The sequence below is a fragment of the Sphaerodactylus townsendi genome, linkage group LG10 (assembly GCF_021028975.2).
Source record: "Sphaerodactylus townsendi isolate TG3544 linkage group LG10, MPM_Stown_v2.3, whole genome shotgun sequence".
NCBI classification, from domain to species: Eukaryota; Metazoa; Chordata; class Lepidosauria; order Squamata; family Sphaerodactylidae; genus Sphaerodactylus; species Sphaerodactylus townsendi.
In genome coordinates this window covers 59,455,380-59,479,869 of record NC_059434.1, presented here as the reverse complement: position 1 = coordinate 59,479,869, position 24,490 = coordinate 59,455,380, and the positions used below count along the sequence as shown (strand labels likewise).

Below are 24,490 nucleotides of genomic sequence, written 5' to 3'. Positions count from 1 at the left end.
TCAACTCTCCTACTGAAAGACATGGGACTTAAAGTGCTTTACTGTGGTCAGGATGTCCAAACGAATTGTGAAAGGGAAGTAGCACAACATACTTACATCAAGATAAACTGGAAGTCCAATTGGAAACTATAACTTGCTCGTAGGTAAGAATATTTTGATTGCAACTCCAAAAATTAGCAATTTAAACATTTGAAGACTAGCTAACTTTTTATTTAATACATCTCAAAAATGTATGACATTACATAAACATTGTCTAATTGAATGATCAAATTTTGAACCAAGAGGCAATCTTTTAATAGCCCAAACATAAAATCTTTACTTGGATATAAGCCCCATTGAGTTAAGAAGCATTTACTTCCAAGTATTAGAACAGGGATACTGCAGGATACTTTCTTATTGAAGCCAGTGGTCTGAGAAGGCCATAACTGTTAATGGGTAGTCTTATTATTATTCAAAGTGAGCTCCACTAAATTTCCATGGTTCTGAATTTTTAGTAAGAGTATTTAAAAAGGCAGCCTGAGAGAACAATCCTAAACAGGTCCATTCATACTTCAATCCAATTTTTTTCAATGGAAAAGTGGGCTTGGAATTGCAGTCAGGATTTGTTAAGACTATTCAAAATGTTTTGAAAATAATCACTAGCACCGTCCTCATATAAGGGGTGGGGAAGGCTACATGGTTCAAATCTAAGTTTTCATCATACTGATTTCTGTTGAAAAAGCACTTTTAAAAAGCTCATCTGCCTTCCTGTCATTTGCACATTACGTCTGTGACTTATTCTTCAGATTGTAAATCACTCGGTATAATCAAAAGCATAATTGCAATAAATTAAATCCAGTTTAAATAAGTGGGATGTAATGTGTTTAATTAAGCACCAAATTATGTCCAAAATATTGGGCCAATATTATTATGCATTAATAGAAAACAGGAGAAAGAAAACCCATAACAGACCCAAACATTTTAAGCCTTACTAGGAATCTTATAGGACAATGCCAAATAGAGTTGCCTCTTTCTAAACAGGTTGCCTTCAAAGATTTATAACATTATAACTCAGTTTATAACATTATAACTCTGTTTAGGAGTTAAAACTCGGTTACAGTGCCATACTGAGCAGATTTACGCCTATTGAAATTCATGGGCTTAGGAAAATGTAAGTCTGTCTAGAGTAAAACAGTTGTTCTCCTAACACTTACCGTATATGAGCAGTCAATCGTATTAACTGTAAAAAGTTCAAAAGTAAAAGATACTGTTTTCAATGACTTATCAATAGAGTTTAAAGGTTTTCTTTAGACATTAGGAATTTTAGTGATCTTTGGATACAAAATGTTTACTGATTAAGGATATTCAAAAATGTGCTCAGAGTTTCACAAATACATCAACATATTTGACAACATCAGGATGAAAAAGGAACATATAATCTAATATTTTAATTTTATGTACAGGAATATAACGTCTGACAATTTTGTACATGAAATACATACATTTAAAATTAACCAGATAGGAATTTACAAATTAGCAATAAAACTGACCTATGTTCAGTCCAGTTAATAACAGGTAATAGATCTGTGTTTTAACAGGGAATTTTTAAATAGTTTACACTTATGGAGACATAGACATTTCCAACAAGAATAATTTACATAATCCTATAGTCTACAAAGAGAGATAGAGGTTGTGTGGGAATGTTGTTAGAGTGGAATAACAAGGTGATTGAATGACATCTCAGCCTTCTCAGTAATAAAATAATTTAGAAGCACTTCATGCAATATGGAAGCAAAACGGACAGTTCCTTCAAGATTTCCTGCTAGTGTGGATATCTACCGAGCATCAAACATGAACCACCAGACACATGATAATGCAATTGTCAGATACCAGCAAAGATTGCCAGGGTCAGACCCTCCACACAATCACTTTTGTAAACATAAATATAGATGTTATCTTCTCTACGTAGTACCAACACAGTTCACAACTTGTCAGCTTTATAAGTAGTCAATCTGTACGTTTAGTGATGGATAATGTTCCACTGATCATCACTAACAGAATTTCCTTGTTTTCACCAGTTTGTTCTGATACTTGACAGAATGTCCACCATGTCCTATGACATAAACATCTAGCAGGTAGGATTTGCCAGGCTGCAGACCTTTAATTGTCTCTGTAGTAACGGCCTTCTGTAGGTTCTGGCTGTGAAAATATTTACAAAGGACCTTTTCAGATTTCTTCCTCATGTCTGGTCCCAGGCACTGATTCTGCTCTCTTTTCTTTTGCTCCTCATTATAATTGTCATCCACTTCTTTTCTATAAATGCAAAATTTGTTCCTTTCTTGTGTGCCTAACCAGGCTACTGTCACTGAAGAACAAGTGCGAAGTTTATCGAAGGCTTTAATTCTTGTGTCTTCAGGAAGAGATGGAAATGACTGCTTATTAGGCCTTGTAGTAGCCAAAATCTTCAACATGGAGGCACCCTTCTTACTACCTTTCAGTCGAATGAGGTATTTAGCTTTAGGCTTACCCCTAAGTTGGAACTGGCGAACACCTTCAACATTTTGAGACAAAAGAAGCTTTCCATCTCTTCGGACTTGGATCTGTATAGCATCGAGGCATGAATGAACAAAGAAAAGAACTTTTTGGTGTGATGAGACCGGAGCAAACCGTAAAAATTTAGAGCCCTTTCTTTTGATGAAGACATCTGTAACTTTCCCATCTTTGAGATCAATTGTCTTCTGCTTGGCCTCTTCTTTGGTTCTTGCGAAAGTACCAACATAGGCAGTACTCATATTTGTGTGAACATTTACAGCAAATATATCAAAGTAATACTGTGTATCTGGTTTGAGTTCAGACACAGTGAAGATGTTTTTATTTCCTATGCATATTTTTTCCAGGTCAATTTTGGGTTTGGAATAGGTATGCCGCCCAAACTTTGATGATGATTTTAAAAAGCTACGGTCTTTGCCAGAATTACTGTTGGAATAAAATCCAAAATGGGCAAAGTCAAAGGGGCTGAAGTCCAGGCCAGGTTTGGGAGCAATCATGAAGGCATCATCAACATTCTGTTTCGCTTCAACAGCACAGAGACTTTTGAAATTGTGTTCTTTATTAATGACCACACAATATTGCACTGGCTGTTTCAGCAGTGAGGCTGTAGGGCTTGGTTTCCATGCCAAAGTGACAGTTGTACGTCCAAGAGATGTGACATCAACTCTTGGATCATAAGGTAATTCAGGATATGGTTGGTCTGATTCTGGTGTTGTGGTAGCATATACTTTGAAGTGTGTGTCTTTCTCTGTTGACAGGAGTTCCAGCTGATACAAGCCAGAAGGAGAACTGGAGGACACAAAATACTCAACGTCATTTCCTCTGTACGAAAACAGTTCTGTTCCTTCTTCATTGATAATCTGTTGTTTCTGCTGTTCCAATGGCTCTGGTTCACCTAGAGGACAAAGACATTTTTGAAAGGGAGTCTCAAAATGAAAATAAAAATAACCTAAATATGAAATCAACACTTCCTTCAATGGGAAAGGCAATACTAAGCAACTGGAAGGCAAATTTACAAATCATTCAACTCCTGAATAAACAACCCTGTCATATTAATATATCATGTTTTTACAGATATAATATATATAAGCATATCCTATCTATTACTATGCTAAGATGATTTACAGGCATATGAACTTATAATTTCCTTTGTAACACATTTATAGGATGCATTTTAAACCAGTTGCTGAAATGTCTAATACTCCCATCAGTCTCTCTGTATGAATTTCATGGTGTCTGGGGAAAAATCAAACTGTTCATGATTTTTAATATATGCTTCATCTCTATAAGGTCAATTATCAGCTAAGCCAGTTCATATGTGTGTGTGGCTGTTTCTAATAAAATCATACAGCTCTACAAGACAAACTGGGGCTGTTTCTGCACAGCCGAGAGAGTCTGCATTGGCATTAATCATGCCGATGCAGGCTCTGGGGCCATTCGCACAAGCGGCCCCATGGGATGCGCAGCTGTTGGAGCAAGCTCTGCACAGCCGCGTATTCCCTTCTCCAGCCCCAAACACCTCCTTACCTTCTGCTGGCAGCCGTCGCTCTGTCGTCGCTCTGAGGAGCGAAGAGGACATGCCCCCATGGCCAGAGCGATGGCTGAAGCACTGGAGGCCAGGGGGCATGTCCCCTTCTCTCCTCAGAGTGACGACAGAGCGACGGCTGCCAGCAGAAGGTAAGGAGGCATTTGGGGCCGGGGAAGGGAGGGGAAAATGCCGACTTCCACCCGCTGCCGTTCGCATGGCTGCAGATGGAAGCTGGCGTTTGCAGGAAAACTTGCTCCCCAAGTGAGTTTCGAAAACACAGTTTTGGCGGGCACAGAGCGCTGCTGCATTGATTTGGCAGCGGCGCCTGTGCGAAGGGTCCCTGCCAAAACTGTGTTTTACCGGGCTAAAGCTGTTGCTTTCAGCAGAAACCGCCTGGGAGAGGGAATTGGCTTCACCCAATCCACTTTCCACCTAGTACTGCTGCCACATGGTTATCTATTTTATCTACTTCATTACTTACGTTACAAATGGCCATTTACATGTATTGTATATGTAAATTGGCCTTAAAACACAGTATCATAAATTTGTTGATAGATGATGATTCAGCAAACATACAATCAGAAGAAGACAGTGGAACACTTTTCCAAATCTGGAGAATTGGATAACATACGGATGACCTAAAGCAAATGCCCCCCTACCCCCTAATTCTCCTTATAGGCTCCAGAATGGACATACTAATTCTTTACAACTTCCTAATCCTCTGTCCTAACCTATCTTCTAATATTCTTGAGCTGACACAGAGAACAGGTTCTACTAAGTTGCTTGAAAACTTTGGGACGGCTTCTCTATATAAAGCATCTTTGCAGACTGTTCCTGTTCTTATGCAATACATTATTACTCTTATCCTGTACTAAGTAACCTCCTTTCTAGGAATGAGCTTTGCATATATATTTTTTTCACAGCATAATACTGATGTTCTTGAAATCCTCAGTGCTGGTTTATGTTTATTATCTTTTCACCTTGCTTCGAGTAAATTACGTAGAGAAAATTACATAGGCCTTTTCATTAATAAAAGATTAAGAAATGCATATAAAAATTCTTTAAAGGTATTAGAGGTCACATACCTGAGACATAGTGTTAACTATAATTTGACTTTTAATAATCATTTGAGACATGCAGAGAAAATTGGTAGGGATGGTAGATAAAGATACAGGCAGCTGGCATCACTTTCTTCTTCTTCTTCAGAGCCACCCCTTTCATGCCCTGCAGCAGCAGCAGTATTGGTGAATGCAAATCCTGTGTTTGGGTAAAGTCCATTGTTCATGAAACACAGGATTTGCATTCACCAATACTGCTGCTGCTGCAGGGCATGAAAATGTTAATCATTCCTTGGACTGATAAGCCCCACCCACAATACAATACTATCAACTGCATCTTTGAAAAACAAGTTGCACCCAAACACTTACTGATTGGTTCCCCACCCTGGGACATGGACAATATATACCCCAAACATCCCCTTCTCTCTGGACACAGTGTGTAACAGACTTCCGTCTGTGATACACCTCTGAAGATGCCAGCCACAGATGCAGGTGAAATGTTAGGAACAAGATCCACCAGACCACAGCCAAACAGCCCGGAAAACCCACCACAACCAGTTGAATCTGGCCATGAAAGCCTTCGACAATATATTTACCTGGAATATTCTGCATTCCTTACTAATTCATACCAGGCATAAACATAGAATTTTCTCTGACTTTTTGTTGTTTACCTGAGCTTTCCCCACTAGATTCTTCTGGAAGCTCCTGCAAACTCAGTTTCCATTCCAAAGGAGCATCACAAGGAGTTACTGTAACTGCCAAGGGTGTGTTATCTTCTTCCACCACAAAGAAAAATCTATGGAAAGATTAAAGCATGTGTTATACTCTTCATAGTATGCTTTCACTTCCATGTAACTAAATATTTTAAAAATAATACAGTTAAGACTTCTTCAGCAAGAAATTAAATTCTAACTGATGTGGACTATGAAATTTAAACTTTGTAGTTTTTATTTAAGGTTAAATATGACATATCTGTTTATATATCAATTTTCTCAGTGGGCATCTTCTAGTTCAGGGATGAGGAACCATTTTTTTGGCCAAAGGCCAGTTGGATATTTATAACATCATTTGCAGGCCAATCAAAATTATCAATGTAAAAATTAGTCTGCTATATTTGGTCAAACATTTAAGTAACTCATCCCTAATGTGATGGCTTGAACCACTTCTCTTTGGTGAGGCCTGTGATGTTAGCTGGTATTGATGATGTTGCAACTTACAACTGCTTTTCCAGGTTTGAATTTTGAGTCCCACCTGCGGTTGCCTTGGAAGCGCCAGGCCAAATGATTTCACTGGCCTTATGTTCCCCACCCCTGTTCAAGTTCTTTGCATTTCCTTATTCCATGCAACCCACTCATATGAACAGCTCCACATCACAGTAATAATTTATTACTATTATTATTATTAGTGTGAGGTAAGAAACATTTTTATGAAAATGATTGTTTCTTTAATGCATACAATGAACAATCTCATATCTACATTTATAAAAGCAAGTGCTCCAAAAAGGACAGCTTGTTTGCCATTTTCATGCCTTATTTTAGTGATCCATGTGGACTTCTTATCACTAAATAACTGAAGGTGAAAACTTAGGTGGGCTATTGAATGAAAAGTGCAAGAAACAAGAGGGACTATGGATATGGAGAACATTTATTTCTTCAGCTACTACTACTACTCATCCCCCCTCTTTGTGAGAATCCTTGAAGTTTCATTTTTCAACAGCAAGTATATATCCAGAATCATGGGTAATTCTAGATTTCATTGGCCACTGACCTACATGATGTCCCTCAAACCTTTTTAAAACATATTTATTAGGTCCAAACTAATGTTTTGTCTGGTAAAGGTTTGCAATGGAAACTTCCATCTGTCAACCACTTTTGCCTTGTATAAATCAGGATCTTGCCATTTTCAACTACATTCAATAGAAATGGATTTCAAAACTCAAATCCTGTTCATAATCTAAATCCTTTATTAGGACATCAATGAAATATCTGAACTCAAGTTTAGAACTTCCTCATGAATGTTGACTATTAAAATGGAGTAAGACTGGAAGAACGAATGTCATAAGGAACTTTATAGATGTCCACGTTCAGATTGTGATTACTCTTTAAAAATATTTTATGATTTTAGTTTTTGAAGGTTTTTTTGCTGTCGAGCCACATCTGACTTATAGTGACACCTGGTGGTGCTTTCAAGGCAAGAGATGTTCAGAGGTGATTTGCCATTGCCTGCCTCTGCGTCATGAGTCTGGTATTCCTTGAAGATTTCTTATCCAAATACTTACCAGGGTTGACCCTGCTAAACTTCTGAGATCTGATGAGATAATATTTCTTTGTAAGTAGAAAATGTGTATCTGTATTTTCCTACTTGCACCCATTTTACACAGCCCCGCAAATAATGTTGGGTGTAAATTTCCTTCTCAGTTCACTTTTTTTGGCAGACTCCACCAAGAAATGCTCTACAACTTTGCCCTTTTATCCTCTACAACATTGCCACCTGCACTTTAGTTAAACAATGCCCACAAAGTACAACCTCTTACAGTCTTTTTCCCATAAATAAATCAAAAGCCTGGAGAACGAAACAACTCCAGAAGTCTTTTGAATTGGGGTACAAATAGACCAGTGAGATTCTGAAGTGGGGGGGGGGGGACCAAACCAGATATGGACAGCATTCAAGATTATTTTTATATGTTCTCTTTTAAATGTTATAATTTTGTCAGTTTTCTAATACCTTAGGTTCAAAACATAGGGTTTTTTTTGTTATTTCTAACTGAAAAGAAAAAAAAACAGTTAAAAGGGTTTATTCACTGGGCAAAAGAGAAGGGGATCTAATGATCTTTGAGAGAGAAATTGATTACCCCAGCATTACAGGCTGGAACAGTTTTAAGGAAAAAGATGTAACTCTCTCTCTCTCTTTTTTTTTGGTCAGATAAAGACTCAGGTCTACCAGCTCTTTTGCCAAATTTCTCTTGTGCCACTAAAAAGTAAGGCTTGGTAAAATTCAAAAACTGTCCAAACTATTACTGAATATTTTCCATTTTAACATACTGATTGTTATGAGTTGTGATCCTAACTTATTTTATGCATGCTAATAAAGATATCTGTATCTGTAAAAGGGGAAGAGTGAATCTACTCAAAAGAAGCATTCTGCCTCATCAAAATGTGTTTTTCAGTTCTGGCTATTTGGGCGTTGTGGAATCCAATGATTGCTGCTACAGTAACAACAGCAAACTATACTGTGGGACATTTTTACCACAAAATATATAGAAATTTGGCTTGGAATATATACCCCAAAATAGAAAATGTGAACGATTTTCAGCAAATATGGTGAGATAATTATGCCGTTCCAACAACATTTTTTAAACTGACACTTTAAGCTAGCCCAAATACCTTTTGGGTGTTTCTCTGAAGAGATAGCTGCTAATTTCAGCTCCATCTGGGATTCCTGATGAATCGTGGAAATAGGTTTTGTCCTGGATCTGCATTTGAAAAAGTTCTTCATCTCTAGTGGGCAACTTCTGGGTCCAGGAGCTAAACGGTAGCAGCAACAGAAGGTAGGGCATGGAACAATACAACAAGAACATCCTAGAGCATAAAAGGAGAGGACAGAACTGTCAAGGACAGAAGCAGTAGTAAAGCAGAACTGTTGCTGCAAAAGAAAAATTTACTGTGCCATCAGACAATTATTTATAACACTTCTATGAGGAACTTGTTAATACAAGAGAAATTAGTTTAGAATAGGGAAGCCATGCACTCATAATATGGATTTCCCCATTTATAATATTAATCTATAATATATGTCAATCTACCTTGTCCTTAAACGTTCACTTCAGTTCCAATTACATGCTGCTTTTTCACCTAGGCCAGTAGCTATTATTGGTGCACTTCCAGAAGCTGATGACTTTAACTCCCTACTTAGTCTCAGTGAAACTCTCTGAATTGCTGAAGGTCACTTGACATTTTTATAACTGCAATTATATACACTGCCAAAGCTGATGCGACTGCTGCCTTCTTTTCCACGACCAGTTCCATGCTGGTAAATATGGAGCAAAGACCCAGGCATCATAGTGGTGATCCATGACATTCATGGAAGGACAGAAACTGTCATATGGTTTCCTAAGGCCGTGTGGGTTGGGACCTAAAGGTGGGTCACAAAGTGGGTTGCAGGTCAGCCTTCTCTAATGGCTGTTCCTGCCTGTGGTGTCATTCTTTCCCTCCTTGACCTCCTTGTCAACATCCCACATTCTCACCTTCTATCTCCCTTTGTAACAATGAAGGGAGGACATCTGCATGGCAACTAGCAACTTTATGGTAGTCGCTGGAAAAGGGGGGAAATGGAATGCCACTTGCTTGGGGGCAGTTGCACTCGTTGCGTAAAGTTCATGGGTTTCTCAACAAGTCATTGTCTTCTGGAGGAGCAAGGCCAGATTTGCTTTTCAAAGCCTCCACAGTCTCACCCCACCACCTCCTCATCCCCAGCCTGACATGGCAGGCTATGCAAGCACTGGCTGCTCTTTCCAGTTCTGCCCAGAGGGCACCATGTGACAGCCAGCTGCACTTCCTTTTTCTTGCTTCCCTCCACCACCCAGACTGCAGATAGTAGCCAAGGTAAGTCCTGGTCACATTTTCTATATGACCTTGGCCTTGCCACACCAAGATACCGGCTGGCTGGTAGTGAAAACATCAACAATTATAGTCAAATAAATAGTCTACTATAGTCTCAAAACTCAAATGTATCTTATTGACATAAGTTCTTAGACTGTAATACAATTTTACATAACAATGTGCTGAAATGCATCACAAATCCTAAACATAAAGAGGTATGGTTCATAAGAAGCTAAATTCCTTATTCAGTGCTATATATCTGAAACAGCAGAAAGCAAATCGCAAAAGTCCATAACAGAGTGTGGTGCCAGCAATATCTTGCCAATAATATCTATTTCCTGGGTTATCAGTTTCACGCTGCACACCTGTTTGTCTTTATTTTGTGGCTTGCCACACCAAGGAAATTTTTAATTGTGGGTCATTATACAAAAAAAGGTTGGGAACTGCTGTCATAGGGAATGTGCTGCCTTCCCTTGCCGCCACCACCCCCCTCCCCCACCATTTCCAAGCAGCAGTGCAAGAATGTCAATGGGAATGCTTGAAAAGCAATGTATTTGCTGGTGTCATTTGTTATTGATGACACAGTTACATTCAAACTATGGGCAGTTTGTCTGCCACTGGCAAAATTGCCAGGTCCCTCCTGCCAACTAGTGGACATTTTAGAGAGGTGTGTTTGGGAGTAGTGATCTTCATGCCCTACACAATGACATCACTACCGTTTGATGTGGAAGAGCTGGCAACTCACCAGGGGATGCTCTAGCACTTGCCTAAAACTCTTTTGGGAAGAGAGATAGATTGTCCCCTCGGTGTGATTCTGGTATTTCCACATCAAATCAAAAATGCAAGGGATGCAGATCAGTCCCTTCTTTCCATCGGCCTGCTTCCATTCACCGACCAGCTGAGTATTGGCAGGCAGTGGGCAATTCATGCCATAGCATTCCTATTACTATGAATGGGTGTGAAAGCTGGACAATGAATAAAGCTGACCTTAACCTAGACAAATCAAAAATTGTGGTCTTCACCCACAAATGGAAAGCCACCAATTGGCGGATAGCCCACTGTAGCTTCGAGCAGGTGCAGTCATATAAATACCTAGGGCTTACCTATCATCATAGGGCTTCCTGGACACTGCATAGGAACCAGGCCATCTCCACCGCCAAATTAAGTACCTCAACCATTATACGCTTCCTCTATGGGAAAGGCCAAGGATACATCCCCGCGGCGTTGAGAGCATTTAATGCCAAAGTGAGTCAACAAATCCTTGGATAGGTTAACCGTAGCCCGGTATCTTTATCTCCTGGTTGAGGCCCGGTGGCGTAGAGTGATCACCTTAGCTAGGTGTAATGCCCTGCCTTCTTCCCTTAGTCTTGGGCACCACCTTGGAATTCCACATAAAGACAGGAAATGCCCGTGTTGTATGGGCTCTGTGGAAACAGTATCTCATATGTTGTTGAATTGTCCCTTCTTAAGACATAGAGAGGAAGAAGCACATAATTCCTTTCTTGCAAGGGAATGAAGGTATTACAGATAACCAGAAGGTTATATATCTTTTAAATAGCCACAGCTACGAGTTGTTGGAAGCCATGGCTAAATTTTTAAATGCCGTTATTTTAACTCGCCCAAAGTTGAAAAGGCTGTTGTTACGTTGTGGTGTTGATGTTCATGTTGATGTTAAATTATTTATATGCTATTAAAGGTATTTGATTCGATTCGAATAAAGCTGACAGGAATAAAGTACATTCCTTTCAAATGAGGTGTTGGAGTAGAGTTTAACAGATACCACAGACCACCAAAAAGAAAAATATGTGGATTCTAGATCAAAGCAAGCCTGAAATGTCCCTAGAAGCTAAATGAAATTAAATGAAATGAAAAAGAAGCTAAAAATGACTAAGAGGATATCATACTTTATGAGATTATGAGAAGACAAGAGTCTCTGAAAAAACAATAATGACAGAAAAGTTGAAAGCAGCAGGAAAAGACCCAATGTGGGATTGATTGACTAAGTTTGCAAATCTGAACCAGGCTGTTAATGATGGGATGTTTTGGAGAACATTGATTCATAGAGTCAGAGAGTCATGAGTAAGAAGCCATGTGATGATGGCATTTAACACACATACTCAACATTATATTCTAACTAATAAGATGCAGCAACTTTCAGGTATCTTTCTTTGGAATGTTTCTTAACAGCACCAGGAGAGAAATCAAACAATAAGCAAGTGGCCAGGGCACCTTCTCTGAGGTTTCCTGTTGTAATGTGCTTACCCTATGTCATCAATCAGTTTAGGAAAATGGTATTGTTGACGCTGAAGAAGTACCACTTTGAGACCTCCTAACAAATGATATATCTGAATCTCAAGTGTGGCCTGGAGGTTAAGGAGAGTTCAGAGCTGCTAGCCAATTCACATTGCATTTCTACACATACATCAATAAAATGAATATGTATTAAAGGAAAATGGTATGATAGGCTATGACAAGAATAGCATTCAGAGTTTCAAGAGTGAATTTCATTTTGAGTAACAATGTCTGCAGAGTTACTCTACTACAGACATCAGAAGAGCTGCAAGACCAAGAACAAACCACAGGAATGAAGATAAACAGCCACTCAAAGGGAAGGTGTTCTTACCATACATCAAGGGAATCACTGACTGAATAGGGAAACTGATGAAGAAACATAACCTCCAAACAATCTTCAGACCGACTAAGAAAATTCAACAAGTGCTACGATCAGCAAAGGATAAGAGAGATCCTCTAACTTCTGCAGGAGTCTACCGCGTACCTTGCAGCTGTGGATAAGTCTACATAGGGACCACGAAATGCAGCACTCAGACACGAATCAAAGAACATGAAAGGCATTGCAGACTAATTTAGCTGGAAAAATCAGCAATAGCAGAACACGTGATAAACCAAGCTGGACACAGAATGTTATTTGAAAACACAGAAATTCTGGATCACTCTGACATCAGACTACACAGAGAAGTCATTGAAATCCACAAGCACATGGACAATTTCAACAGAAAGGAAGAAACTGTGAAAATGAACAAAATTTGGCTACCAGTACTCAAAAACACTAAAATCAAGACAATGGTTAGTGAACACAGGATGTCTCCTTGCAGGAAACAATTAAATGAATTAAAATGCCAGGCAACTGCTATGCAGATGCCTTCACTAATTGATTATGCAACTTCAATGTTACATACATATGCTTAAACAATGGATTCCATTTAACACATGCAAATTACACTTGAAAACTGTACCCTTAATCCCTTTAACCAATGCAAATGGTTTCTTCTCCCACCCTGGACATTCCACAGGTATATATACTCCACTTGCTTTACTATCATCAGATCCTCTGAAGATGCCAGCCACAGATGCAGGTGAAACATCAGGAGAAAATGCTACTGGAACACAGCCATACAACCCAGAAAACCCACATCCATCCCATTAATATGTTAAGGACCCCCAAAGTTAAGGACCCCCAAAGAAGGTGCCCCATCACCCATTGTTTAGCTCCCCAATGGGAGCTAATAGTAGATGGGGCTACCTTTTGAGGGTCCATAACTTTGAACCCCCTGAACCAAACTTCACTAAACTTAGGTGGTATCATCAGGATAGTCTCCTGCTGATAGCAGAAAGGTTTGGTGAGAGTCTCCTAGATACCCTGAAATTTTGAAACTGCGCCCCCTGCAGGCCGAAAACTAAAAAACCACTAAAAATATAAAAAACACAAACAAACATGGAGGGGGGCAGCAGACCTCTGATTTTGCACTGGAGTCCATTTCCCCTAGCTACGTCCCTGGTTGGAATGTCCACAGTGACTTCAAAAATTTGCCTGCTGTTTTTTCTATGTCTTTAAGAAACAGCCAATACGAACAGCCTAAAGTGAAAAAGCAAGTACAGCGTTGTTTTCATTTTTAGAATTGTAAAAGTGCTCTCTAAAGGTCTTTCTTTTCCTTCCTCACCCCCATAACTATTCATGTTTTTTCAGTCACTGTCTGTCTAATAGTATATATTTAAGTGTGAATTAGAATGTCTGGTCACACACTCTGTGTTTCTGTGTATAGGTTTTGGATAATTAAAATTGCAAGGGAAGGTGATTAGGAGACAAAGCTTATTCTTTTAATCCTGGTTAGATCAAATTTGCCATATTTAAGAATCCCTCTGTACAGCCTGTCCAATTTACAGAAAAGCATTAAAAGAATATTACAATAAAGTACAAGAATATTACGAAAACATTAAGTTGAAATTCTAGATAAGATATACCCAAACACACATTGCAAACTATGCCTGTTGTTTTATAATGCACTCCATTTACACTATATATGTTACTGAGCCAGCGGATACACAACAAAACAAGTATTAAGCAACTAGCCATACAAATTTGGCTGTTACTTAATTTCACATAGTTCCTTTGCCAACTGCAGCCCTGATGTTGTCCACATGGGTCCCACCATCCCTGACAGACTTTAGTCTAAGGCCTCATTCTTTTCTTACTGGAAAAGGTAGTTGGAGCCAACCCACAGCAACATCCCGTGATTCTACTTACCTTATTTGCATAATATATTAAAGGGGTCCCCAAGCTTTTGAGCCTGTGGGCACTTCCAAAATTCTGACACAGGGTGTTGGGCACAACCACAAAATAGCTGCCACAGGAGAGAGACCCGTCCACAAAATGTCAGGGCTGAGACTGTGCATAACTCTAATAGCTACTCTTCGATGGTTCATGTGGAAGCTCCATTTAAAGGGTGCCTTTTAAAATATACATGCTGTTTAAAAATATTTTCTTGCATACAAACAAAATAAGTATACATATTGAACTAGCTAAGTAACCGTAATCTAGCAGGATCTGTCTTCATTGTGCAGGCCTGTAACCCAGCTATTCCCTTTATATGAACTGAGCAAAAGCCTGGCCAGGCCCCTTGAAGTACTTGGTGGGTACCTGGAAAAGTGTCAATAGACACCATAGCACTTGTGGGCTATACATGAAGGACCCCAGTATTCTACGTACAATTAGAAAGGACCTTTTATTTAATGCAGGGACCACTAGGTATACCTTCAGGTTGGCTTCAACTCTGGCTTCTGCATCACCATCAGCAACCCAAAGTTGGGAATAATGGAACAAATTAACTGTTCTGACTTTCTCTAATTATATTGATAAACCAAAGAATCTACACAGTGGAACAACAATTAAGGGTTGCCAGCTCCTTTGACGCTGTTAATTTTGAGGGTTTGTAAAGGAAGGTTTGAGTGGACATTTGAAAAAAAACCACTGCTCAACAGTCAGCAGTATATTAAAGACCAACAAACTCTTACACTGTATTTTCACAAAGCATTTAACTGCTATGTCTGAACTGAATTTATGGACAATTCTGGGAAAAAATACATTCCATGATAGTCCAGCATTATAAAGTTACCTGAAAAACAACCACTTTTCCTCAAGACCCTAGGTGTCATATAGCGTAAACTAGTTTGACACCATTACTCTTTCAGGATGTGTGAATGGTTTTAGAAAATATTAGTAATAACCAAGGCTTTTTTATTAATGTAACAATCATAAATCAGTCCAAAACAACAGAAGAAGGAGTCAGCAGTGGATGTGTCACCTAAACGAAACCTAAAGAAACAATTCACTTTATTTTCTGTTAGTTTATAGGGTACTCAGACCTGTAAATGTTCTATAAACAACGCCACCACCAGAGATCTAACTTCACTTGATACAAATGCATCTGGAATAAATAAAGCTAAATGTTTAATTACAGAGAGTCAAAAGTGCATGATTGCAATTTAGTGAGGATAATTTCAAAGAACAGCTCACCACAGGCATTTGTGCTTTGCCTTTCTTCAACTATGGGGGGAATGCTTTTGCATCCTCAAAGTCCTATTTTTAAATATGAATGCATTTAGTTTTGCATGAACTACACAGTACTACATTTGATAATAAATCTGTTGGGTACAATTTAATTGTAGCTTTGACAAATCGAAGTGCATTGTGTGAATTAGGCAATTTATTGCTAAAATTGAACCTCTGGGACTAGGCTAAAGCCCCAAATTAATCTGTTTTGATGGTGTTAAATTCAGCTCTCGAAACTGGCTTTATTTACACATCTCAGAATTTTAAAAAACTTTTCTTGATACAATGAACTATGGTTATTACATTTTATTTTAACCAAAATACATTTAGAACTTAGGGAAGAAAATAATCCCATTTCCTAAATCTGCAACCATTTGTGCAATATAATTCACAAGTGCAATCTGATCTTTGTTCAAGACACATCTGTGAGTTTTGATTCCTAGCCAAGAAGTGAAATGTTCTTTTTTCTTTCTTTCTTGTATTTTGCTGTCCTAAACACATTCTTACTGACAACCTGGCAAACCAACCAGAAAGCTTCCACATTTGACAAGAGGAGTTTAGTCCACCACGTGGAAATCTCCATCTAAATTCATGGCCCCATGCTCCACTTCTTTAGAAGTTCAGACTTGTTTAAGGGCTGCACCATGACCTTTAGAAATTTCTACGTAATATACATATACCAGGGCATCATTTCAAGTATCAGTTGGGAGGGGAAAAGATTTACATCAGGGTTTGAATGCCATGCATGACATGAATTATCTTCACCTTGATAGCCAGCAACACATCCTTATACTTACAGTCACTCCATCACTCCCATAGACATTTCCCAGCTGCCTGGGGAGACTTGAAAAGCGAAAAAGCTTCCCCGCTGCCATTGGGCTTAATAGACTTTTTGTTGGATAATGGCTGGGAGGAAGCCAACTAATGTTGGTTCCTCCCCTGACCATGCACCCAGCGCTCCCCAGCTATGCCAGCAGCAGGGGCCCTGGGTCCAGCACCATGTCCAGCCCCATTCTGTTTCTCCATATTCTGTCCTAACAGTAGTCTCTTGTCCTGAGTACAGGTTGTGCATCAAGCAATCAGATATTAAACCAATTTCTTTTCATTATCCACACAGTGAAAAGTTTTTGTGTAATCTATAAAATACAAGTTGATTTTCTTCAGAAATCTCATGCTCCAGTGATCTACACAAGTTTGCAGTAAGAACTCTCTAGGGCCTCTTTCTTTTCTGAATCCAGCTTGAATATCTTGTCCAAACAAGAAGTGTTTTTTACTAATTCAGTGTGGGGTTAAAATATACCCCAGTAAGTCACATGATTTTTTAAAAGAAAAATCCTCAGAGGTAACATCAAACATACCACCAAGAGGGGAAAAAAACCCAGCCCTATTATTTCTGTTATGTATGCAAGTGGTAAAACAGCAACAAAGATACCAAAACAGAAGAAAAAATAATTTAATTTTGTAATTTTTTACCCTATACGGTTGCCGTTTATAACACAGTTAGGAATAAAAATTACCTCAGTGCCATCAAAAGATGTACTGTGATGGGGGAAAAAATGTCAAGGAGGCGGATTAAGGTTAAAACCACATGGATATATGGTGATGTAAAAGTTTGAAATCAGTTTTATCCATTTTCCCACTTCTCTGGGTCAATTTGACCTCACTTCTTTGCTAAGCGTTTAGTCATTACAAAGAGAAATTACATCACTGATATTTGTGTAGTAACAATGGAAACGTTTACACTTTTATAATCCTAAATAGATACAAAGTCCTCTTTTCCAGTTGATCTAATAAATGTTTTTCTTCTGTTGAGTGCAACAGAGGAACTGACACTAGCACATCAAAGAAATCTGTAAAGAAACAAAATGACAGTTGGTTTTAGTTTTCCATTGCATCTGTAACTTCCACCATGGGGAACTTACTAACAGCTAATACAAGATTTTATCAAGACCTTTTGGGGGAACAATTTCACTTTAAATATACTAAACAGGTCAAAGCTGGAGAAAAACTGTATTCGAGCAGTTAAAAAAACCCTTCCAAAATAAAATGTATTTTTTTCCCTTTTAAATATAGGGTATGCTGTAATTATAATCTTAGTAAACCAGACTTGCCTCTCTGTCTCTGTGGTTAGGTGCTACATGTGCATCTTATCCTAAATTAAATGTGGCAGCCAGAGATCCATTTATTTAAACCCAGACCTGTTTCAATTATGTAGAAACCATGGGGGTTGAACCAAAAGAAGCACATGCATGAGTAGTGTTAAACCCTTCCTCTTTCCTCACACACAAATTAGTTCCCTGCAGCTACTGTTCCCATGGTCTTTTTCACACAAATGGAGACAATAAAAAAAACAGTTTCTCAACCAATTCCTCAATAAAATGAACAATAATAAGAATAATCCTGATATTTCACTCCTTTTATTTTGGGATCAAAATACATGATTTATGATTAGAAGGTCATTTTTCCTTGTTAAAAACCCTATAATTAATAGCCCAGTGCAGTTGCTTTTAAGAGAGGGAAAGGCTGCTAGAGGGAATGGTTTACACCCCTTTCCCAATCTAAGGTTCAAACTACATGTTTTGTTGCTGTATATTTTATACAAGTGTTGTGTATTTTATTTTCTATGTATATTTACAATGCTTTTATATAATTGTTGATGTTTTGTAATGGCCTATGGCTAAATACAAATCATTCATTCATTATCTACCAAGTTTGACCATTGGTCCATCAAGCTCAGTAAAGTTTGCCCAGATTGGCGACAGCTTTCTGTAGGTTCAGAAAAAGAACAGTTTGTTGCTTATGGAAATTCTGATACTGGTGATGCCAGTGTCTGAATCTGCCTACAAAGCATGTGCTCTATCACTCAGTCATGGTTCTTCTAGACCTTACCAAATAGATATCCATATTATCATATCTAAATTTATTTATTTACTTTATTTATAGTCTGCCTTTCTAACTGAGACTCAAAGTGGTTTACAGAATATGAAAAAAGCAATCCAATAACATAAAAAAGAACAATGCAATAGAACTAGAATTAGAGAACCATGTGAAACAAATGATCTAATCGAAGGCACACTATAAACAATAAGGAAAGTGGATCAAAAGGTTTAAGGTAATACTGTAAAAGAAGGCTATATGGACAATAATCATTGCAGTGGACTACAGTCCTGTCGCATTAAAAAGGTGCCCTCCTGGGCTGTTTTATTCTACTATAGTTTTAACCACTATTGAAAACTGCTCTCTTGAATATTACTGCAGAATTACAGAAGTAAAAGAGTCAACAAACAATGTTGGATTTCTGCCTACAGTTGATCCAGCACTAATTAGCCCTCTGAGTATATTGGACCCCAGTCAGTTTAGAGGCATTACATTTGCCATTAAAGGACTGCTGCTGATGGCGTTGCAAGAAGAAAAAAGGGGCCCGACCACATATAATGCAGTGAAGAGAAGAAGAAGAAGAAGAAGAAGAAGAAGAAGAAGAAGAAGAAGAAGAAGAAGAAGAAGAGAAGATGATGATGATGATTTAGTTTTTATGTCCCACACTTCTCAACTCCTAAAAAGTCTTGAGGTCTCTGACAATCTCCTTCCTTTCCCTTCCCTTCCCCACAAAAGACATCTTATGAGGTAAGTTGGGCTAAGACACTTCAGAGAGAGATGTGACTAGCCCAAGGTCACCTAGCAGGCTTCATATGTAGGAATGGGGAAACAAGCTCAGTTTACCAAATTAGAGTTCACTGCTCAGAAAAGTAGGGCAGTGGTGGCGAACCTATGGCACTCCAGATGTTTATGAACTACAATTCCCATCAGCTCCTGCCAGCATGGCCAATTGGTCCATGAACATCTGAAGTGCCATAGGTTCACCACCACAGAAGTAGGGAATCAAACCTGACTGTCCAGATCAGAGTGCACTGCTCTTAACCACTTGACCACGCTGGCTCTGAAGTGAAAAAGCAGATAAACTGTTTTATGTATGACGTTAGATGTCAGCAGCACATTTATTGCTGAGTCTCCTTTCATCTGGTGATTCACGTTTCAATTAGTGGAGAACTAATTATGGATCTTATGGCGGTAACAATAAGCAAACTAGTCATGCAGTGTTGGAAATTCAGTTCTATCCCATACATAAAATACTGTAATGAGGGAGTATTGACTTTAAAAATAAAAGCATGTATACGGTTTTCCAGAAAACATGTATACAAGAAACAAAGGCCATTGGATCAGATTTTTTGTGTTTACGTAATTTGGGTTTCTTTTCAAATTCTGGTGTGAGATTTTGTTAAATTTGTTATGTTGTTTAAATGAATTAAAATGGAGGATGGGAGCCTTCCTGAGTTTCAGCAATCCCAAATCTGTTTTTATCCAATCAATGTCAAAGAATTCTGCAAAAAAAAAGAAAAGAATTGAAGATAAACAGCAAATATGAGTACATTGGTCAATAAGAAGTTCCCCAGTTGTACTGACTGCATGCCTTATGTTTACTACATCCAGCGTACTGTTTTTATTTCTCCTACCAGTTCTTGTCATGTGTCTCAGATTTCCTTAATATTTTCACTCCTTCACCTCTCTCTCATGAGTCTCCCCATTACAACATTATTTCTGTATAACCTCAGGAAGTGGCTTCTGCATGCAGCCATTCTGCTCAGGCAACTTGTTTCTACTATTTATCTACCACTTTAAAAGTTTTTCTCACATATTTTTTGAAAAATATATGCAGTGACATTAAGTAAATTTTGAAAGGGAAAAACTTCATGGTTCCTAAGATCCCCACGAAGCTACTAAGTGGAACTTTAGTTAGAAGCCTTCAGTCTGTGTATCTTTATGATATTTTAAGATTCATGCCAGGCTCTTTATTTCTTTGTATTGGACTGAATATTGTGGGCTAGAAAGAGGTAAAATATGACATCATTATTTGATATCCTTCATGTAATTCCTTGATATCCTCTGTTAAACCTTTTCTGGCCGCTGATATGTTATAAGACCTTAACAAAGTTCAGGTAAAGCGAAATAATACTGAGGGTGGAAGAGATCCTTGCAATAATTTTTTTACCCTGTTACTGACTTATTCGCTATTTTATCTGTGGGTGTTTACATAACCCGAATCCTTGTAGCAAGGCCAAAACTATCTGTAATCTTATTACCATCAGTTTTGGCACAATTACCCTGTAACTTTGATCTAAAGATCAGTAAATTCAGCCAGGTTAAGCCAACAGACCATGTAAATTCTTTTATTATAGCTTTGAACCTCTAAGTCTGATGAACAAATTCACCAAGATCTTTCCAAGTATTTTACAAAACTAAATGCAGAATGTTTACAAGTCAACTGGAATAAAAACTTCTCAGCTCAGTATACAGCCATGGTGGGGAACCTTTGGCACTCCAAATGTTATGGACTACAATTCCTATCAGCCCCTGACAGCATGGCCAATTGGTCAGGAGCTGATGGGAATTGTAGTCCATAACATCTGGAGTGCCAAAGGTTTGCCACCACTGGTATACAGGCATGGTTTAAAGCACATAAAAACCAGCTGGGAGCAAGGGGGCTGCTTTCTTCAGTTGAATCTTTGAACCCAGATCCTCCTTTGGTGCTCCAGTGTGAATGAAGCCATCAAATCAAGATAATATTTAATTTAATCTGGGTGTATTCATTATGTAGAAAAAAACATTTGGCTTTGAAAAAAATTGTAATCATGTACTGAGATCAGGCTTCAAAACCTCTCTTTAATAGAAGGTAAAACAGACTGAAGGGCAGCTCTCTCTAAATTGTCATGGGCAAACACAAAGTTGTATAAGAACGATAAAAATCAAATTTTCCAGGGGAGCATGATTTACGACTCGCTAGTTGCTTCTTCATTGTTTATTTGCCTAATGTGGTAGGGAAAGGTTAGTCCTTTAACTAGCTACTCTGAAAAAAGAAAGAGGGCATATAAACAGACACACAGGTCAGAGTGCCACTGATGAGTGATCATGACAACAAGCTGGAAACTTTCAAAACTCCCATGTTGACTATGTTACTCTATACTGGGAATTTTAAAGAAAACTTTTTGAAAAGGGAAGTAAAAGAAAACAAGGGTTCTTTAAAAAATGTTTTAATTAGTTCAGAGTTCAGAATCTTCATGCTTCTGGGACTGCATGGGGATTTGGAGGACATATGTAGAGACTGGGAGGTGGGAAGTCTGTTTCAGTTGCTTTCCTGTTCTGCATTATTATTTCCAGATTAAGTGGGGGTTGGAATGTGTGTCAAGGGAATTGCATTTCTCAAAGGTAGAAGATAAACTGAGTTGTACTGAAGACCCAATAGCCTAATACTGAGAAGCATCATCAGGCCTAACAAATGTTAGCTAACAATCCTTAGATGAACATTAGTCATAAACAGAATAACTTATTCATGCACAGATGAGATGATAAAGAGGAGACATTTATTACAGCTTCTGATTTTGTCCAGAGTTGTAGAACATATAGATGGCATGATTTCAGGTTTCTAAGTATAAAACAATATATTATGTAACTGATATCCTGCCAAAGGGGAACTTTTTGTCAAATACATTGTCTTAAAAAAAACCTTCAGAAGTACAATTCGAAAAGAATATGGAGTTCAATTATCTTATGCCATAACTGCTGACCTCAATGGATTTGCTCTTGATTTAAACTAGTGAACAATGGTTAATATTGGTTAGTTTGTTGAGCTCCAGTTACTTTGGCTCATGAATAAATTTGTGAGTTAAACAAAAAAATATAGAAAAATTTGGGCTACTGACCCCAAGGCTAGGTAGAAACTATTTTACAGCTTCTTTATAGTCTAGTCTTTCACAGTCTAGTAAACAGAATTTCTTCACAGAATAGTTTTTTTACAGTCTAGTAAACAGAATTTTCTACTAGCCAACCATTGGTCAGAACTCCACTTAGGAAAGGTGTTTGGACAGTTAGCTACAATTTTATATTGGACTGAAGTTCCCAAATTCATTCATTCCCAAATTCTTCTAAGACTTCCAATAAACAACAGCATGGATTTATTTAGCAGTAAACCTATACACAAATGTCACAAATAGTTTAGGTTTTTCAAAATAAGCTGATCCATATTTTTAAAAGCAGCATCCACAAAGAGGCTAAATACTGTGTTAGAAGAAACATGTTTCCATCATGCTCCCTCATATTGGGATGCACATCCAAATACACATAGGTCAAAGGCCATCTTGTCCCCTCTGATCTTTAACATCTACATCATACTACTGGGTGAGGTATCTGCAGATCTGAACTGGGCTGTCATCAGAAGGTGGATGACACTCAGCTCTATTTGTGCTTCCAGCTGATTCTAGAGAGGCTGTAGAAACCCTGAACCAGGATCTAGAGCAGTGGTGGCGAACCTTTGGCACTCCAGATGTTGTGGACTACAATTCCCATCAGCCCCTACAATTGACCATGTTGGCAGATGCTGATGGGAATTGTAGTCCATAACATCTGGAGTGCCAAAGGTTCGCCACCACGGATCTAGAGGCAGTTTTGTAGTGGATGTGGGTTAATACACTGAGCTTAATTATGTCAAGATGGAAGTGCTTCTGGTGGACAGACAGTCTGACCCAGGATTAAAGGTGACATCTGTTCTGTATGGTTGTTGCACTCTTCTTCAAGGAACAGATCCTTAGTCTAGGGGAGGTCTTGGATCTAGGACTTCCTTTAGGTAGAAAAAAGGCAGCTGTGGACAGGAGCTTTTTTTACCAGCTTCAACTGGTAGAACACATTAGACCATTGGGTGGTGCATGCCCTCATTACATCTGCATTAGGTTAATACAATGAATTCTATTTGGGGCTGCCCTTGAGAAGTGGTTGGAAACTTCATTTGGTACAGAATGCTGCAGCCGGGATGTTTACTTGAGTAGGTCGTAGGGACTGTATCGCTCTGGTGTTTGCCCATTTACACCAGCTCCCAGTTTGTTTAGGAGCATAATTCAAAATGTTGGTCTTGATCATGAAAGCATTATAAGGTTTGGGACCAAAATATCTGAAGGGCTACATAATCCCTAATGAACCTGCCCAGCTACCATGATCATCTTTGGAGCTGAACTTTGGATGCCCTACCTTCCGAGATTAGGCAAGTGGCAACCTAGGAGAGGTCTGTCTCAGTCATGGCTCTAGAAACTTATGCTTTGGGATATCTGCCTGCCCTTTCTGTTGCCCTCCAACAGATCCAACACTCTGCCAGGGAAGGTAAATCTACTGACATAGGTGCATGCCACTTCTACCGACAGATTCCCCCAACCCCTTTGGATATGGCTGTTGGTGACTCATGTAAGGGTGGAAAGAGGGGATACAAATTCTATTCAAAGTGATGTAGTGTAGAGAATCAGCATCCATATTCAGTCACGCATTTGATTCACAACCGTTGTGAACTTCTCTCCCTGTCCACCGCAAAACAAAACAAAACAGCAGATCAGGGAAATAATGGATGTGAAATAAACAGACTTGAAAAAGAAGCATGCCAGAGCAGAAAGAAAGGCTTACTGGCAGCATTCGCTTATCATTAAATGGCAACTTAATGAAATTTAATATTGTGCTAGTTTATTTCCCTTATCCATATAGGTTTGTTTTCTGTATCCCATGTTTTATTTTTTAAATCAAAATGCACATGGCTGAAATAAAAATTCACATTTCTGAAAATGCTTTTCCATCATAACATTACATCACTGCATAATTAAGAATAGCAAATTAATAGGGGTGGGACACAAGCAGTGGCTAGATCCAATCCAGCCGGCAGTACATGCCTAGTTATGTGTGCAAGTACTATTACTATTACAACTATTGGGTGATATCACCCGATCCTATCCAATGACATTGCTGGACTACCATCCATGACATTATTATATCCCACCCAACGAGTCTCAGGGAATGATGGGGACTTACCAACCCACAGTGTATTCCTGTTTCCTCACTATTA

At 38.6% G+C, this 24,490-nt stretch overlaps 1 protein-coding gene across 2 annotated transcripts in view; it reads right to left on the bottom strand.

Moving 5' to 3' along the window:
• Positions 1 to 1,401: 1,401 nt before the first annotated feature.
• Positions 1,402 to 24,490, bottom strand: part of NDNF (neuron derived neurotrophic factor) — a 35,777-nt gene continuing 12,688 nt past the window's right edge. For both annotated transcript variants that reach the window (XM_048509546.1, XM_048509545.1), the window contains 3 exons: positions 8,499 to 8,693; positions 5,787 to 5,911; positions 1,402 to 3,424 (listed from right to left, as the gene is read on the bottom strand). In XM_048509546.1, coding sequence (XP_048365503.1) covers positions 2,031 to 3,424; positions 5,787 to 5,911; positions 8,499 to 8,692 — 1,713 coding nt within the window. In that variant the 5' untranslated portion in view covers position 8,693 and the 3' untranslated portion in view covers positions 1,402 to 2,030. The remainder of the gene's footprint in view (positions 3,425 to 5,786; positions 5,912 to 8,498; positions 8,694 to 24,490) is intronic.